This window comes from Trichomycterus rosablanca, chromosome 2 (genome assembly GCF_030014385.1).
Source record: "Trichomycterus rosablanca isolate fTriRos1 chromosome 2, fTriRos1.hap1, whole genome shotgun sequence".
NCBI classification, from domain to species: Eukaryota; Metazoa; Chordata; class Actinopteri; order Siluriformes; family Trichomycteridae; genus Trichomycterus; species Trichomycterus rosablanca.
In genome coordinates, this window is record NC_085989.1 from 34240215 (window position 1) to 34258235 (window position 18021).

Here is an 18021-nt window from a genome sequence, read left to right on the forward strand (position 1 = left end):
CGTGTACATTCTCATAAAAAATTAGGGCTGTCACATGATTAAAATTTTTAATCGCTATTAATCGCGACTAAAGAACCAAATTAATTGTGATTAATCGGCTGCAAAAAATAACTAACCAAAATTTGAAGTTACGCACATTTTTATTGCAAGAAAATGTTTACCAATAAAAAAAATAAGGCAAAACAAGGCAAGGCAAGCTTATTTGTGTAGCACCTTTCAAACACAGTGGCAATTCAAAGTGCTTTACATAAGGAAAAATTCAAAGCATTAAAACATTCCTGAGATCTAGAACCTCAATAAAATTATGATAAAATGATTAAATCTTAATTATCTTTAGAAAGCCAGCCAATACCTATATAGAGTTGTTAACAGCTACCCATCTTTCAGCCAGTTATTTAAAATGAGTCTGTTCACATTATCTGGTAACAGTGAGGATCTTTTCCTGTTCACAACTCTGACACTGGAAACAGGCGCTCAGGGTACTACTGTAAACAGATAACCATTTCTAGATGCAACACATATAACGTCATGTCGACCCACATCGTTAACTATGTTAAAGCGTCTACAGTCCATTGCGATCCATTTAACACCAGTGTTTGTAATGTTCCCACGACGTGTGTAGTACATGAGCTTTCCATCCAAACTCCTCTGAAATAAAATTGTCTGAACCAAAGATGATATTAAAGCGTCAATTAATAAATGTAATTTTGTCTAGTGATGATTTCTCACGCTTTTTGAAAACAAAAAAATATAATTTAAAAACACGCTACATTTCACAATATGTAGCAGCAGCAGCTGGAGTCATTTCTAACTCACGACCGCAAACTGGAAAGACCCATGTTATCGTTATACAGTATAAACACAATAATGCTGTGTTAAAGCAGCACGAATTAACAAAGTGACGCATGTTTAAACTGACACAAACAACGCCCAATAAAAATCGCTTGTTTAAAAATTTGATTATCGATAAATTTTTTTAATCGTGATTAAAATTTTAACGTGTTAATCGCGTTAATTAAAGAACTTAACGACAGCCCTAATAAAAATATCTTCTTCCTATGTCCTAGCTTGTTAGAATACGCCCCTGGAGCCAGTAGTAGCTTAACACATTATTTATTATTTTTATTTATATTTTTATCCTTAGCACATTTTCATAATAAATTGTGTAATACTGTATATGGACAGTCGCACTATTCAAAAACGCGTTTGCCTTTCACTTTTATTATGTTGCTTCGGGACTTTTATTTTGTGGCTTAAAGCAAAGTAACGGTAGTGTTATTCACACAGTGAAAGGCGATTAAAAGCGAACTCAAACGGTTTTCAACAAAAAACGAGTTATGGTCTCAAAATTTACTTAACTTTTTAGTTTAGGTAATTCTGAAGAAAAAAGGAATTAGTTGCTCTTCGTTCACTTATTCTACGAGCAATGGAACAGCCGGTGCCTAAAAAGTAAGAATTGTTAGCATGCTAACAGCTAATAGTTATGATGTTTACAGGCCTCGTCATAGCGTCTGTACATCATATGACTTATTATTAGCATTCGCGTTTGTTAGCAAACATGCTAATTGTAAACTATGTTGAATTCCAGCTAATCTGCTGTAAAGTTATTAAAGAAATAATGATAGTTGTGAGGATTTGTTCTAACATGTAAAAGGTAATAATGCCTCTTGTGTGTTGACAGTAAACTGAAGAAGCTCAGTGAAGACAGTCTCACCAAGCAGCCAGAAGAAGTCTTTGATGTTCTGGAAAAACTTGGTGAAGGGTAATGTACATTTTATTTATAGTATTTATCAGCTTTTCTTCTAACTTAGCTTTATCTAATGCATTTGTAGCAAATGAGTGGTTACCACGAACAATAATTTGGACACATTCTGTACGTAGGGGAAAAAGCAAAGGTTTTAGACTATTTATTGACTTTCTTAACTACTGCCCTACAGGCCTTGTCACATCAAGCCAATATATCTGACAGTTGCAATCAAATTGTGTAGGTTTCATATACTTGGGGTGCAAAGTTTGTGGCACAATTCACATACTGCTTCACCAACCCCAGAAATGAAACATATAATACATGACATAGTATCATACATGCATTGAACTTACTCATGTAATATCCTTCTAGCTGACCAGCTTTTTATACATGGAAACATTTCGATATTTAAAAACACAAACATCAGAATGAAAGTAGATAGCATGTGTTTTAACATTTTGTAAGTTACCCTAAGTATACAAATGTGGAACACTAGGATGTTTAGAGCACAGTAAAACAATAGGTTGACTTCACAATTCAGGATAATAAATATAAAAATGGACATTTCCAAGATGTTATTAGTGGGGTTAATTGAGTGGGCATTGCTTTACTGTTGTACAAACACTGGTGGATCAATTTTGTTTGTATAAGTCACAATTTGCACCACTGGCTAGAATTGGCGGCCTTCTCTCCTCATGCCAAGTGTATGTTTTCATGCTTGTTTTCCTTTATAAGGATTAGAAATACAGACTTTTTTATTGTTTTTAAAATAATAACATTGAAAGTCAATTTTGTATTTTCTTAGCTTAAGTTAATTATAGCCAAAACAATTTCTATTCTGCAATCAATTCATTTCATGATATGTTGTGTTCTCTTTGCTTTTAATACTTGCTTAGGTAGACGTTTGGACCTTTGGCAGTGATGTGTATTGTTTTAGTTGTACCAGCAATGCTGTTGGGTAACTGATATGTATGCAATTATTAGTGAGTGGTCACTAATAATTTTAAATTTGTAACAGGTAAAGGTTAATTATGCAACAAATATGATCAGACATAAAGACCTAATTGACTTGACAAGGGCGAAATCAGTTATGACCAAACAACTGGTTTAAAGTAGTCTATACAGTAGTGGGTCGAGGAAGGTTAAGTCATGTACCACCAACCTGACCATCATCAAAAACACCTACATTTGGCACACAGTCATCGGAGCTGGACGTCAGAGCAATTGAGGGTGAACTGGTTTTCTCCAAGATCATGTGACCCTGGGCATGTGTTTATTATTTACTTGTGTAAAAGCTGGCACCTGGGTGCACTGTAGGACAACCCACCTTGCAACAAACAGAAGGTCAAAGACCTGTTGGTAATGTCTTGTTACCAGATGCCATTGGACTCCTTCAGATGTCCATGTCTTAGAGCTGTTTTGAAAAAATATCAGGCCCTAATCTTTTTGTTTGTTGTTGAAGGTAAATTTTTAATACTTAAGTTTATATTTGCTGTATAGGGATAAGGATTGCAAGTACTGGACTATTAATATTAATTTTTAGTGATATATTTGGTGTTAAGTATGCATTCTGATTATTCCTGCTGAAACTGTGTTCAGATCCTATGGAAGTGTATTTAAAGCAATCCACAAGGAATCAGGCCAGGTGGTGGCCATTAAGCAGGTTCCTGTGGAGTCTGACCTGCAGGAGATCATCAAGGAGATCTCAATTATGCAGCAGTGTGACAGGTAAAAGTGTGTTGTCTTACATCTTAACTCAGTGTCTTGGAGGTGCCAGGAGTCACAAACAGTGTTTAATATATGTTGCAGTAATAAAAGTAGGCAATGAATATTGCCTAATCCCAAATATTTGGGCACATTTTGTGTGTTTTATTGCCACAATTAATTTCCAAACATATAATTGGGGATTACTTGTTAAAACTTGTATTTATGTCTTTAGCCCCTATGTAGTGAAATACTATGGAAGTTATTTTAAAAACACAGACCTGTGGATCGTGATGGAGTACTGTGGCGCTGGTTCCGTATCGGATATCATCAGATTACGTAATAAAACAGTAAGTTAAATATATTTTTAATGTTGTAATGATTTGAAGAAAATTTTGATTTTTATGAGTAAATATTCTTTTGTCCAGCTTACAGAAGATGAGATAGCTACTATCCTCAAATCCACTTTGAAGGGACTTGAGTATTTGCACTTTATGAGAAAAATTCACAGGGACATTAAAGCTGGCAATATTCTTCTTAATACTGAGGGTCATGCTAAACTAGCTGACTTTGGAGTGGCTGGGCAGCTTACTGTAAGTGTTTCCTACCAATTATAGTTTTGTTTCACTGTATTCCATATATTTTCCTCAGTATAGTCGTGGGAATGTGATAATATACACTGCTCTATTCTAGGACACTATGGCTAAGAGGAACACTGTGATTGGTACGCCTTTTTGGATGGCTCCTGAGGTGATTCAGGAAATTGGATACAATTGTGTGGCAGATATCTGGTCACTTGGCATCACCTCTATAGAAATGGCAGAGGGCAAGCCTCCATATGCAGACATTCATCCAATGAGAGTGAGTGTAACATACAAGTTTTATGATTAAATTAAATTGGTAATAAAAAGCTTTTTTTTTTTTTTATTGTGACTGATTTCTGCATTTTTCTGATTTGACCAGGCTATTTTTATGATTCCAACAAATCCCCCACCAACATTCCGTAAGCCAGAATTGTGGAGTGACGACTTTACTGACTTTGTAAAGAAGTGTTTAGTGAAAAACCCAGAGCAGAGAGCAACAGCTACTCAGTTGTTACAGGTGTGTGAAGCAAATGTTTATCGTCTTATGCAATTAAATTACATTGAACATCTTTTTCCAGTTTAATTTGTCTTGCTTTCTGATTAGTTTTTAACACATTATATTAGACTAATTTGTTCACTGTTGTGACACATCTCTTATTATTTGACAGTAATTTTGCTCTCTAGTTTCAGGATTTTCTTTCAACATGAATGTTATTGTAAAACGGTTGCTTATTATGTCATAACACTCAGTTTATAGGGAACGGTTCATAAAGACTCTGATATAAAAGATGTTTACAAAACCTTCACTTGTATTGACCTAAATGTTCATATTCAACTGCTAGAGCATCCATTAATGGTTATTTAAATAGCACATGACGACTGCATATTTGATAGCCTGTAGCATTATTCTTGTTTTATTACCTTTAATATCATTTTGACTGTACTTTATTCTATAGCATCCTTTCATAACCAGCGCTAAGCCTGTAAGCATTCTGAGGGACCTGATAACAGAAGCCATGGAGATGAAGGTAAAGAGACAACAGGAACAGCAGCGGGAGCTGGAAGAAGAAGATGACAACTCGGTAAACCTGAAATTCCATTTGATCATTTTTGGTGTACATTAAAGCAATAAGCCACGAGAGGCCGTGCATTACTGTGATTTTAGCACGGGGATGACGTTTTTGGCACGACGCGAAGCGGAGTGCCTAAAACTTCTTTCCCCGTGCTAAAATCATAACAGTAATGCACGGTCTCGAGTGGCTTATTGCTTTTATAAAACGGCGGTCAACATAAAATATAATAAATACAACAATGTTTAATTCATAAATGTATTTATTGTGTATAAACTTACAATAAAGCATTCTTCCGCGACGCAAAATAGTTCGATTAACAGTGTTGCTAGGCAACATGAGGGCGAAAATAACATTCACTTTTTCTATTCAGTGGCGTATTAATATGGAATGATGTGAGGTGGTCAGAGGTGTGCGTTTATCGGGGATTTTACAACGGCTTCGAACGCGGCTCAGCCAATCAGATTTTAGGACCGGAACTATCTGTTTTATAAATGGAATTAATTGCATGAGGGTTTGTTTTAAGCAATTCAGAACTGAATGTTTCAGCATGTATGTATATTTTGGCATATTATTTCTCTCAGGATTATACAATTTCCCTTATGATTAATAAAGTTCTATCTGTCTATCTATGTTGTCTGTGTGTTTGTTTTTTAAAGGAGGAGGAAGTGGAGGTGGATTCCCACACCATGGTGAAGTCTGGTTCAGAAAGTGCTGGAACCATGAGGGCAACGGGCACAATGAGCGATGGGGCTCAGACCATGATCGAGCATGGCAGCACAATGCTGGAATCTGACCTGGGCACCATGGTCATCAACAGCGATGAGGAGGATGAGGATGAAGATGTGGGCTCAATGAGGAGTAAGTAATTTTCATTCATGAAATACAGACAGCGGTTGATGTTGTTGACCAATACTTTTTTGGGGGTTTAAAAATACTTAAAATGTATTGGGTTTTTTGACCAGCAGCTAAAACTTTTACATGTTAATTATTGTATAAACTGATTATCAAATCACTGGAACAATGATAAATGTTTACAACATTTAATAGATAGTGTTTAAATATAATTTTTAATCTACAATATTTGTAATATATTGGGTAATTGGATATATCTGAACTGAGACAACACAACAAAGGAAAATAAATTCCATAAAGTTCCAACTATGGTTAAGAAGAATCACTTTTGGTGTTAAATCTTTAATTGGTCTTGTGTGCATTGCTGTTAGTACTTCTTTGGGCCTATATGATCAAAGTATGATAACCCCTGTCATGATCATAATATATTGTGACATTGATACATAATTACACAAACAGTGTACTTACTTACTTATCATAAATTGTCTCCCCTATGTATAGGAAACCCAACAGCGCAGCAAGCCCCACGCCCATCTTTTATGGACTACTTTAACAAGCAGGACTCAAATAAAGCTCAAGAGAATTATAATCACAATCAACAGGACCCCTACCATATGCCTAAGACTGCTTTTCCAGATAACTGGAAAGTACCACAAGATGGAGACTTTGATTTTGTAAGTACATGTATACTCTAAAATTGTCTTTATGCTTTTATGTACAGTTCAAGTTTTTAGATGCTTACTAGCCTCATTCTCTGTACATAGCTGAAAAACTTAGACTTTGAAGAACTTCAGATGCGCCTCAGTGCTCTGGATCCTATGATGGAGCGGGAAATCGAGGAGCTTCGACAACGGTACACAGCAAAGAGACAACCCATTCTGGATGCCATGGATGCCAAGAAGCGCCGTCAACAAAATTTCTAAGACTGACTCTAGGAAGAAGAAGAAGAGTTGAAACTAATTCCATACTGGCAGGCCAGATATTATGTTTCTTGTGTCATTTACACTTAGTCTTATAAACTTTCAGTTTAGATTCTGAGCCTCTTGATAAATTCACCTAGCTGTTTCTTGGTCATGGGAAAAAGAGTGCCTGGCTAAGTATAAGAATGTTTAAAACTCATTCATAGAGTTTTATACCCTTTTAATACATGATTATTGTAGATATAAACTGTGATGATTGTTTGGATTGGACCTTCTTAAATATGAAAGGATTGCCCCATTTAAATATATTTTTCTAGCCTTGAATTGTAATACACAGGTGTTATCTGCATTGGACCAGTGTGGCTGCAGGTTTTTACATCAACCAGACATGCTTTACTTCTGGTAAGTAATTAAAGACCAACTGAGTAAATGCTTTTTGGATGGTATGAAAAGCTGCAGTCACACTGGTTTGTGAATAATGACATCACATATACTTTATTCATTTTCTAAAATTGTCTACATCATAGAACTCCCATCACAATCCCTGTTCTTCTGATCATTTCCTATCCAATAGTTTGTTCTGAAATAAAAAAGTCAACTTTTTACAACTGACTTTCATTCTAAAATGTGATTAAAGTATAAATCAAGTCTTTGTAATTACCTATGGCAGAAGCTGTTGAACCTAAATATACCAAAGACAATCAAAAAAGGGAGAGAACATTCATTGGTCATCTTAACCCTCAGGTTTAAACAGACTTTTCTCAAATTGGACTTAAATACTATTCAGAAAGAAGTTGTTTTCCAGACATACAAGCTTGAACAAAAATTACAAGATGAACAAAGTACAATGACAACCCTGCTGAAATTCTAATTTTTGAAACATTATCTACAGAGAGAAAAAAACAGTTGATGGACAATTTCTGTTCAAAAATCTTTTTCATGTTAAAAAACAAGAATTAAGCAAAGAAAGAAATCCCTGGATCTTTTTCACGATATTATGTATGGTAGACATGTATGGTAGTTGGTAAATGACCTAAACTTTTTGCAATCTTATATTGAAAAAAATGTTCTTTTTGTACTGATTTACAATTCTTTCACTTGGTTTGGCACATTTATATTTATAACTTAATATAAAATTTATATTTAGTTATGACACTCACCTTTTACCAATTCACCTGCTTTTCATGGAAGATTTCACAACCGTGTAACTTAAACATTCTGTAAACCTTTTACTCTTATTTTGCCTCTGTCCCATTGCATTGCAGGCATTAAAATTAGTTTACATTTATAACATACAGTGAAATTGGTCAGTGAAAACATAAATATTTTCTTTGTTCTTCTTTGTGTTTCTGTTGTCAGGTTCAAGAGAATAAACCAATCACAGATTCTTGTTTTACTGCATTTTGCAAAATGTCCCAACTTTTCCAGAAATGTAGTTTGTAAATTGTGCACCAGCAGTGTGTCTAAAATTTACTTAAAGACTTTATCTGTCACGTAATAGTGCCAGATGACACCTCTTATTAAAATGAAGAATAATTGGTTAATCATAGAGCTGGGAGTCTATATAATTATGCATTGCTGTCACACTGAGAAGTCCCATGTGCAAAACATTAAAATTACGATGATGAGCTACCAATAACTGAGTGACACATTTCTGGGTAAATTTATAGACCACACTGTAACCTGCACACACCGATGCAAATGTTTACTGTACACTGCTTTTTGTAAATCGTCTGCACAGACTTAATAGTTAGTAGGCTATTAATAGGAGTTGCCTAGCAGACAGGTTTTGTCTATTTTATTGTTCAAGAGTAGACAAGTATTTTGTTTAAATTTGAGCAGGATTGTACAGAAGAATGTTCTCTAGTTTGTTTTTTAAGAAACAGCCATGAACATGATACTCTTCACTAACATCTCAATTCAGATAAAATATATATTACCCAGAATGTACATATCAGTTCACAATAAGTAAATACTCAATTCTTTTTTGAATGGAACTAAAATCCCAAAGTCTCACCAGTAATATCTTTCTTCACCTCAATCTTTAAAACTTAGACTGTCCGAATAGGGCTTGGTCAAGGTTTTTACAGCTAAGGGACCTTTTTCTCTGTTTTTATTAATGGAACAGTTATATAATTGTTCTCTTCTTCCTAAGGAGACAATTTATTGTAAATATGCATGAAGTATTTAAGTTTTCTGTGTTTATTTCAAATTCTGAATGTCATTTTCTTTTTGAATGTGTTGATGTGTTTTCTGTGTTTTCCTATGTTGCTTTATTTTCACCTGTTCATACATTTAATTTGGTAACACTCCTGTGAAGAAGGGCAAATCACATGCCTTTAGACTCTTACTTTATCTCAGGGGTTGCTGAACAATGTTTAACCTGACAAAATCTAGATCGAGTCCAAATCTTTTGTAATCTTCCCTTTGTGTCCGTGGGGCCAGCATTATTATTTGTTTTGTCTGTTACTAGTACCTAAGCAATAACTGTTTAATCACAATCTGAAATTGTGACACAAATGTCCTGAAGTGGGCAAATACAATGTTACATTTATAAGGATGGTGTATGAGGACCTTTAAAACTACAACAAGTTTTCATCTTAGAAGCCTGTTGTGGGTATTTTGCTAATATTGTTGCTGATAAAATGATATGAAGTTTATCTTTTAATTGTTAATGAGAACTTTCTCAGAGTTTGTGTTTTAAATGCCTTACTTCTAGTTATATAAATGTATTTTATACTTTCTGACATGTATTATACATTTTCACTGAATATCCTAATTTATTGTGCATCATATTGCTGCTGTTGCATGAAAACTTTTTTCACATACTTCACAGCTCTGCAAGAATCAACTTAAAAACGTCCTCTTTAGGCATATGGAAAATTACAAGTTATTGGCCAACCGAAATCAAGTTTTCAAGAAGGACTTGCTTGTGATGTGTTTTTAATGCCACTCTCAATAGTGATGCTCTTTAATAAAGGTCACTGTCTTGTCTCCACAGAGTCTGTCTGTTGTACCTAATAACTAAAATCACACTTTTGATTAATTGCCTTGAGCATCACTACACTGGATTTGCCACTTTCATTATTAGTAATATGGAAATCTGTTGTTATTGGAATATTACACACAGCACCAAGTATAATGCAGGTATTTTCCAACATAATAACTATGCAATACTGACTTGCAAAGGAAATTGTGTGTGTGGTTAGGGTAAATGTGTAGTTGCTTTTTTGTTGTCAAACATTGTGAAAATCACTACATTAAACAATTATAGTCTTTAAAAATGTAGTACAATTTTGAGGTAATTTACACTTAGTGTTTTTGTTTTATTATTTTGTGTTTAAAAAAGGATCTTACAATGATCATAAACTTACATGAAATAAACAATTCTAAAGTAATCAGTGCTGACTTAAAACACACTGCTTTTGGGCTGATTGAGATTTTTTTTGTTCCAATTCACACAGTTATGAAATGATAAACAGACAGCTGCACATGTTACATTAAGTTTATTATCAACTGTCAGCTGACTAAATGAAAGATCAGCCGATTAGCATTGAAAACCATATAAGAGCCCAAAATTGTGTATTGAGCCCAATGTTAATGAATTACAAAAATACTTATTATTTACAGACAAACAGCCATAAAGTTTTGGTAGCTTGTATCAAACATGGAAATTAGTATCAAGAGAGAGGAACAGCAAAAGTCTGACGGTTGCTTAATTGCTCAAAAGTATGGCCACAAAAATACCCACAAAATGAAATGAGCAATTATATGACAATTATATACAAACACAGTCATGGACAGTTTTGTATCTTTAATTCACCTCACTTGCATGTTTTTGGACTGTGTGAGAAAACCAGAGCTACCGGAGAAAACCCACTCAGACACGAAAATATAACGACAAATATACTGCAGTATTACAGAGCAAGATGCACCCTGTGGTGCAAACACTCTACCTTGATGTTCACATACATGTCACTCAGATTGAAGCCAAGATGAAGTCAGGTGTATTATTGCCTGTCAGATCGCAGGATCTGCACACAAGTGCACACAAGAACTAAAAAGGTTTATCTTTAAAAATGCTCCAACAATCCACCATAGATTATTTAGGATTTGGCAGATTTTCTTAACGGCCATACTAATTACATCTACATTAATAAGTAGTTACACTTTTTTTTCAATTGTAAATTATCTGCACGGATAACGTTGAAGTAAGAGCTGATCTGATTAAAACTGCGCACGCGCTGCACTTCCGTCAAACGAAACTGTACGCATGCGCAGTTGCAGTCAGCGGACAGAGTTTATGTACAGTCTACACACTTCATTGTGATTCATTCTGATCTACAACAACTACACGTGTCCAGCTGAAAGTGACCAGTCCAACACAATGTCTGCGGTAATCAGACGAATTATCAACACCGCTGCGGCTCCGGCTGCCATTGGACCTTACAGGTCAGAAAGTTTGTTTTGGTAACTGATAAAAACTGGTATTTGTTTGGACTATTTCCTACATGATAAGTGTCTTGATTAGAAATCGATTAGCAAACCTGTTTTCACTGTATTCTGTATGAGTTCTGGGCACCTCACTGTCTTATAAACACTATGACCTTTAATATGCTCTGCACTTACGTGTAAATTTGTGCCATTATTACCTGAGTCAATAACAGCGTCTGTGAGCTGAGGAAAACAGCAAGAACAATATTAACCTAAGGTAGGATAGAAAACAGTCTCTGTATGAGTACAGTCAGTCACTGAATATTGCATTTTACATTTCAGTTGACTGGTCTTATTTAAACATGCACTGGTCCAGCTGTTCTGTCATGAGTTGACTTTTTGTGCAAAACCTGCAAAAATGTATCTAGCACCATAACCATACGTTAGATCCATGTTAATGCTACCTACCTGCACTGGTTAATTATCACTCAAGTGTTTGTTAAGGGGTGTGTCCTTGGCGGTATAGATACATAACCACAGAAACTGGGTATTATTTTCTTTTATGTTCTGGTTCTCCAAAAAATGGCTCCTGTTAGAAGACAAATCCCCTTTACCCCTAAAGCCCCTATTAGACAAGGCATATACAGGTAGGCAGCACATGACATGGTGAGCTACATTTAACCTTTAAACTCCACTTTTAGCTGAACAGGTGCACATTCTTTAAAGTTTCTAAAGAGCAAAGAATAGCAATCATAGTTTGTGTTGAACCACATATAGGTCTTACAACATATGCTTCTGTACTAAACCTGTTCATGATCACTAATCTAATCTAAAGTGTGCATTATTATTATTTTTTATTCTGAACACTGTAATGCCTGACACAAGGGGTGGAACTGTATTAACCAATAGAGAGGATGAGCAGCTACTGTGACTTTTGGAGTTTGGTCTGTTTGAATGTGGTTAAAGCTTAACGCTTGCCAATATTTAGTTTTTACAGAACTTAATTATTACACTTGAGATGATCTGCAGTATGTATAACAAAGGTTGCCAGATCATTATTAAAATTCTGACTGGCATTTACACATGGGAATGTAACCAGTTATTTTTGTGTTTTTACAAAATAGGTGCAAGTAAAATATGTTGATGAAAGTACATCTTGGAAAATGCTGTTCCTTTTGTCTTTAAGTTTTAAACTACAGTATATTTAATTTTCATTTTCCATTTGGCTGTGTTGAAATTATAAGGATGGGGCATATAATTCTGAGATTTGTAATTCATATAATTTTGATACCTCTTTTTCACTGCCTAAAACATATACGTATGTGCATCTATCAAATAATAAAATAAATTTTAATAATGCTATTAAAAACTGAATGCAGTGTTTTGCCCATTCTCTTTGACCAGCAGCTAAATGAAAACAGTACAAAGACAATATATTTAATGCTTTACCTTATATCATTGATTATGTTTGCAAATATAATATACTATAGAACCAAAAGCATGTGGACACCTGACTATGAGCTTGTTGGGAATCCTATTTCAAAACCATACCCCAAATCACCTTTTGCAGCTTTAACAGCTTCTACTCTTCTAGAAAGGCCTACCCTAAGATTTTGTGTCTGTGGGTAATTGTGTCTAATAATTCAAAACACATTTGTGAACTTATTGGTTAAGAATGGTGTCCACATACTTTTGGCCATATAGTGTATAAGTGTGTTGTAGGTCACTTGCACAGTGGTATTACCTGCACATGGAGCCACTGTTGGGCTCTTAAGCAAGGCCTTACAATAGCTGACCCTGCGCTTTGATCCCAGCTTTCAAACTAGCTCAGATACACGGAAAATGAATGTAGTTGTACTGCACACCTGTATATGTATTAATGGCAAATAAAGGCATTCATTCATGCTTATTATCTACCATTTTACAGAGAATGCACAGTAACGAAGCATGCAGTGTAGTGTTTGTTCCCCATGTTTGCTTGAGTTTCCGCTGAAGTACTTTTTAACATCCTAAAAAATAACACGGGTGGGTTGGGTACTCTTAATTGCCTATAGGTATAAATAAGTTGGTGATGCACTTTAATGTGTTATCACCCTATCTGTGGTGTCCGCCCATCAAATCCATTGAAATTTACTGTGGCCATGTCTAGAATAAGTGGTACACAAGAAACCTGAATGAAATAATGATAATTAACATTCAAATGAACCAAGTCAACTCATGGCCAGTGCTAAAGAATGACCTATGTCCACATGCACATCCACATGCACTACTTGACAACAATAAGTATGATTTTCTTGACCACAGTATTGTTACACACTTCTGTGTAGTTAATTTTTTTTGCTCCACAAGTACTTAAGTGATTTTATGATGTCCTGTAATAAACTGATACCCTGTCTAGATTATATTCCTGTATCTTTCCCAATATTTTAGCTGGAATGGGACACACAGAAACCCCGATAAGGATAAGGGTTGAAGACTAATTTTACTGATATATTGATAAATTGCTGATGAATAAAAACCCTCTACTAAAATGTTTTTCTCTTTGCTCACCTTTTTAATGTCTATTTTTTAACATTGACAGTTTGGTATTTTACAAGCTTCTGCCTTCTTTACATAAGCAAATATATGTATACATTTTCAATAAAATGTGTGGTTACTTCTTGTTCATTCAGTCAGGCGGTGGTGGTTGATCGCACCATGTACATCTCTGGGCAGTTGGGGATGGACACAGCATCAGGCCAGTTAGTTGCAGGAGACGTTCAGGCCCAGGCAAAACAGGTAAACGATGAAAATGTAGTTTTATGTGTCTTGCTAAGCCCATAAGCATCTCATATTGTGAAAAACTATTTATTTCTATATTTGCATGTTTTGTTCTCAATTTAAGGCTCTTATCAACATGGGGGAGATTTTAAAAGCGGCTGGTTGTGGATATGAAAATGGTAGGTCACTTTTTATTAACCAAATAATTCATTCACGGTTTTAATCTTTAATTAAATGTATGATTTTGCAATCTTTTTGTAGTTGTCAAGGCTACTGTGCTTTTGGCAGACATGAATGACTTCAACAGCGTCAACGATGTTTATAAACAATGTAAGTATGCACTGTTACCATGAACGCTGGGTGCAGAGGTGAAGTTAAGGGGTGGACAGGGTTACATTGGCAACATCTAAAAGTTACAATCTTAATTTTTCAAGGCTTGTAGCTGTTGGGTGAGCTAGGGGGGCAAAACCTAAGTTAGGATGAAAAGGGAAACTGATGTCATTCATAATTTTATAGCTGCATATCATTACATTAATATTATATTTCTCTATGCTGCGACCCTGACTGGGGTAAAGCAGTTAATGGACATGAGATACTAAATGAATTATTCTCCATTATAAGCCCACATTTATTATATAATACCAAGCTGATTCTGACTCCCAGTGACCATATGGATAGAGTTTGTCCAGAACATCCTGTTTCCTGTCCTTAATGGCTTGGTCACTGTTCCTCTAATTGTATCCTTCCATCTTGCTGTTGGTCGACCTCTTCCTCTTATACCTTTATTTCTTCCAAGCATAATTGTATTTCCAAATGATTTGTTTTTTCTCAATATTTCCAAAATAAGAGAGCTTCGGTTTGGTTATGTGGACTTTAAATATGAGGCTAGATTTGATTTGATCGAGGATCCATTTCTAGGTCTTCTTTGTCATTTACGTCACTCTCAAAAGTCTTTGCCAGCACCAGAGTTCGAAGGCATCAATATTCGTTCTGTCCGGCTTTTTGATTATCAAGGTTTCACATCCATAAAAAATGACAAAGAAGACCAGTCAGTTTGGATTTATGCCTGGAGAGACAAATTATTACATTTGAACATCTTTTTCAGTTCCTTCATTCTTGTTATGCCAAGTGCCAGTCTGTGTCATATTTTCTTGACTGTTGGATTCTTTGTTGTTAATAATTGATCCAAGTAGGCCAAAGCTGTCCACCTTTTTGACATATTCTCCATCGGTGTTAAAGTTAGTGGTCTTTCCGATTGTCATGACTTGTCCTCTTCATACTGAGCTAAGTCTTTCCTCATAAAGTTCGATTTTTGTTTTGCAGCGTTAAGTTCTCCTTTCATGATTGTAAACCTCAGCAATTAGGTGTCCAGAAGGCTTTGACTTGATGTATATGCATTGTACACACAAGCTGTACTCTGAGGAATCCTTAGTTCTTTTTTAGCTGTGTGAAGGTTGAGTGTCCCATCTTCTGGCACTATACCTACAATGATTCTGTTTTTATCCTTTGGTTTTCTTGGTGGAGTCCTGAAAGGGTTTACCATTACATTATTCTGCTGTTTAATTGATGCTGTCTTTGTCAACTTTGTGATTAACCGCCTCTGACATTGACCTATATTGCTGTTGCCCAATATTTAGTTGCCCAAAGTTTAGTTTGAAACCTCTGCTATGACCTTTCTTGCCATGGCAGACTGAAACAAGAGATAAAACATCAGGCAGTATTGCTGTCTGCTTATTAGATGCACGCAAGCCTTCTCATCCCCACAAGGCACAATACCATGAGAAGGTGGCAACATTTACAAATCACACATGGTATAAATAAAACTTTATAAATATAAATGCTTATTTATAGCATGAATGACTTTACCAAAGTCTATATTGCTTGACGTCTTGATAACTCTTGTTTTTCTTTGATAGTCTTTACCAAAAACTTTCCAGCGAGAGCTGCTTACCAAGTTGCTGCATTGCCACGAGTAAGTATGATTTGCCTGACGATGAGCCTTGCACATTTTAATACTTGCTTTACATCATTTAGTATGATCAAGTATTCAGGTTTACATGGCTTAATCATGGGTTTTTAATGTTTAGTCTGTTGTCTCTACAGGGTGGCCTTGTCGAGATTGAAGCGATTGCAGTTTTGGGACCCATTACTGATGCATCCTGACTGACCAACACAAACATGCACAAGCTGTAAATTTGTAATAACAGTAATCTACAATTAAATCACTACTAGCTTTCGTTCATCACAGACTTTATGATCTGTACACCTGAATAGACAGGATAATAATCTACATTAAAAAATCAGTTAAAATTTTTGGACTAAATTACATTACATACATAGTGCATTCGTTATTTGACTCTTTGATTTTTTTTTTTTTTTTTTTTGATCTGTCACTACATTCCCCTGTTTCACAACACAGCTTTATATTTGTATTAAAATTTGCTTATACATGAATTTATTACATTTAATCAAGCAGTTTCATTTCACACAGTGATTGTGATTCTGGCACATTCAGTACACAGCCAGTCCACTGTTTTTTGGGGGGGGTTTTTTCAATTATTTTCCTCTCAATTACATTACATTGTATATAGTGGTTATCAAAAGTACACACACCACTGTTACAATCACAAAAAAAATCAGACCATGATAAATTTTTTTAGATTTTTTCCACCTTTAATGTGACTTATAATCTGTCCAGTTAAATTGGAAAAAAACAACTGAAATCTTTTAGGTGGGAATAAAAATAATAGACAATAATGTGGTTGCATAAATATGCACCCCCATAAACTTATACTTTGTTGAAGCACTTTTTGTTTTTATGATAGCATTCAGTCCTTTGGGTAGGCAGACCAGTATGGCACATCTTGACTTGGTAATTATTGCCCACTCTTCTTGCAAATCTGTCGCAATTTGAGGGCCTTACTTATGCAGATCACCCCACAGATTACCCCACAGATTTTTAATTGGTTTCAGGTCTGGCCTTGCCACTTTTCTCCACAGTGCAGATATATGAAGAATACAGGAGATTCTGTTGATGCATGCTCAATAATCCAGGTACACAAATCCACAAAGTTGAATCAGTTCATCTGGACACAAGTTTGTTGTAGAGATACGTTTCGTCACTCAATCCGACTGACTTCTTCAGTCTGACTGAAGAAGTCATTCGGATTGAGTGACGAAACGTATCTCTACAACAAACTTGTGTCCAGATGCACTGATTCAACTTTGTGAATACAGGAGATTGTTTTCACATATACAAGCAGGTGTATAGACTTTTTTATCCACTGTATCTCATTACAAAATGCAATGCCTTATTTTTAGCCATTGTGGGATTTTTAGTAGTCTTAAAACATTTAAATGTATGTGAGCAAGAAAAAATATTAACAAAACATTGTTTGCATAGCCAAGGAATCAATTTATTGTTTATAAATCATACATTTGTTGACCTGGTACAATTATACCTATTTCCATTATTTGTAGTTCTATGTACAAGTAGTTGAATGCCTATTGTTATCACATTATTGGTAATATGCAAGCTGTGTATTACAAACAATGTGTGTACAGTAGTGTTCAAAATAATAGCAGTCCAACACCATTAACCTGATAAATCACTGTTTTTAGTAGAAATGCTATTTCTACATAGCAAAAAATTTACTTGAAAGTGTAGTAGAGTAATGAAAACAAAACAAACCCAACAATTAGGACATGCATGCCGTTCATTCTGAGTAATCGAAGCATTGATTGAAAGGGGGTTGTTCAAAATAATAGCAGTGAGGAGTTCAATTGGTGAAGTCATTCATTCTGCAGAAGAACGGGTGTCAGTTTTGGCCCTTATTTAAGGTAGGAGGGTCGCAAATGTTGCACAGGTTGGTCATAGCGCATTTCCTTCTGAAATACTGGGTAAAATGGGTTGTTCCAGACATTGTTCTGATGAACAGCGTACTTTG

The 18021-nt window shown here is 35.2% G+C and overlaps 2 protein-coding genes across 3 annotated transcripts; both read left to right on the forward strand.

The window, feature by feature from the left end:
- The first annotated feature begins 1361 nt into the window (after positions 1 to 1361).
- On the forward strand, positions 1362 to 9876 carry stk3 (serine/threonine kinase 3 (STE20 homolog, yeast)). The gene is made up of 11 exons (XM_063014652.1): positions 1362 to 1449; positions 1682 to 1762; positions 3347 to 3475; positions 3687 to 3801; positions 3880 to 4044; positions 4145 to 4312; positions 4415 to 4552; positions 4992 to 5117; positions 5765 to 5966; positions 6462 to 6634; positions 6725 to 9876. Exons 1-11 carry the CDS (start codon positions 1427 to 1429, stop codon positions 6881 to 6883), a joined length of 1479 nt encoding a protein of 492 aa, XP_062870722.1. The 5' UTR covers positions 1362 to 1426; the 3' UTR covers positions 6884 to 9876.
- Positions 9877 to 11201: 1325 nt separating this feature from the next.
- Positions 11202 to 16384, forward strand: rida (reactive intermediate imine deaminase A homolog). 2 transcript variants are annotated; one of them, XM_062990774.1, is made up of 6 exons: positions 11202 to 11332; positions 13987 to 14092; positions 14199 to 14253; positions 14336 to 14404; positions 15991 to 16046; positions 16178 to 16384. In XM_062990774.1, the coding sequence occupies exons 1-6, from the start codon at positions 11268 to 11270 to the stop codon at positions 16235 to 16237; spliced, it is 411 nt and encodes a 136-aa protein (XP_062846844.1). In that variant the 5' UTR covers positions 11202 to 11267; the 3' UTR covers positions 16238 to 16384. The 2 variants fall into 2 exon arrangements, with proteins under 2 accessions (XP_062846844.1, XP_062846845.1); XM_062990775.1 differs by lacking the exon at positions 11202 to 11332 and adding an exon at positions 11879 to 11961.
- Positions 16385 to 18021: the final 1637 nt, after the last annotated feature.

Bases quoted from the DNA above. Each gene is read 5' to 3' on its own strand.
- stk3 (XM_063014652.1), top strand. From the start codon at position 1,427: ATGGAACAGCCGGTGCCTAAAAA. The intron at 3,476-3,686 runs GTAAAAGTGTGT...TTATGTCTTTAG, and splicing joins ATTATGCAGCAGTGTGACAG to CCCCTATGTAGTGAAATACT. The intron at 4,045-4,144 runs GTAAGTGTTTCC...GCTCTATTCTAG, and splicing joins GAGTGGCTGGGCAGCTTACT to GACACTATGGCTAAGAGGAA.
- rida (XM_062990774.1), top strand. From the start codon at position 11,268: ATGTCTGCGGTAATCAGACGAATTATCAACACCGCTGCGGCTCCGGCT. The intron at 14,093-14,198 runs GTAAACGATGAA...TCTCAATTTAAG, and splicing joins TTCAGGCCCAGGCAAAACAG to GCTCTTATCAACATGGGGGA. The intron at 14,254-14,335 runs GTAGGTCACTTT...ATCTTTTTGTAG, and splicing joins TGGTTGTGGATATGAAAATG to TTGTCAAGGCTACTGTGCTT.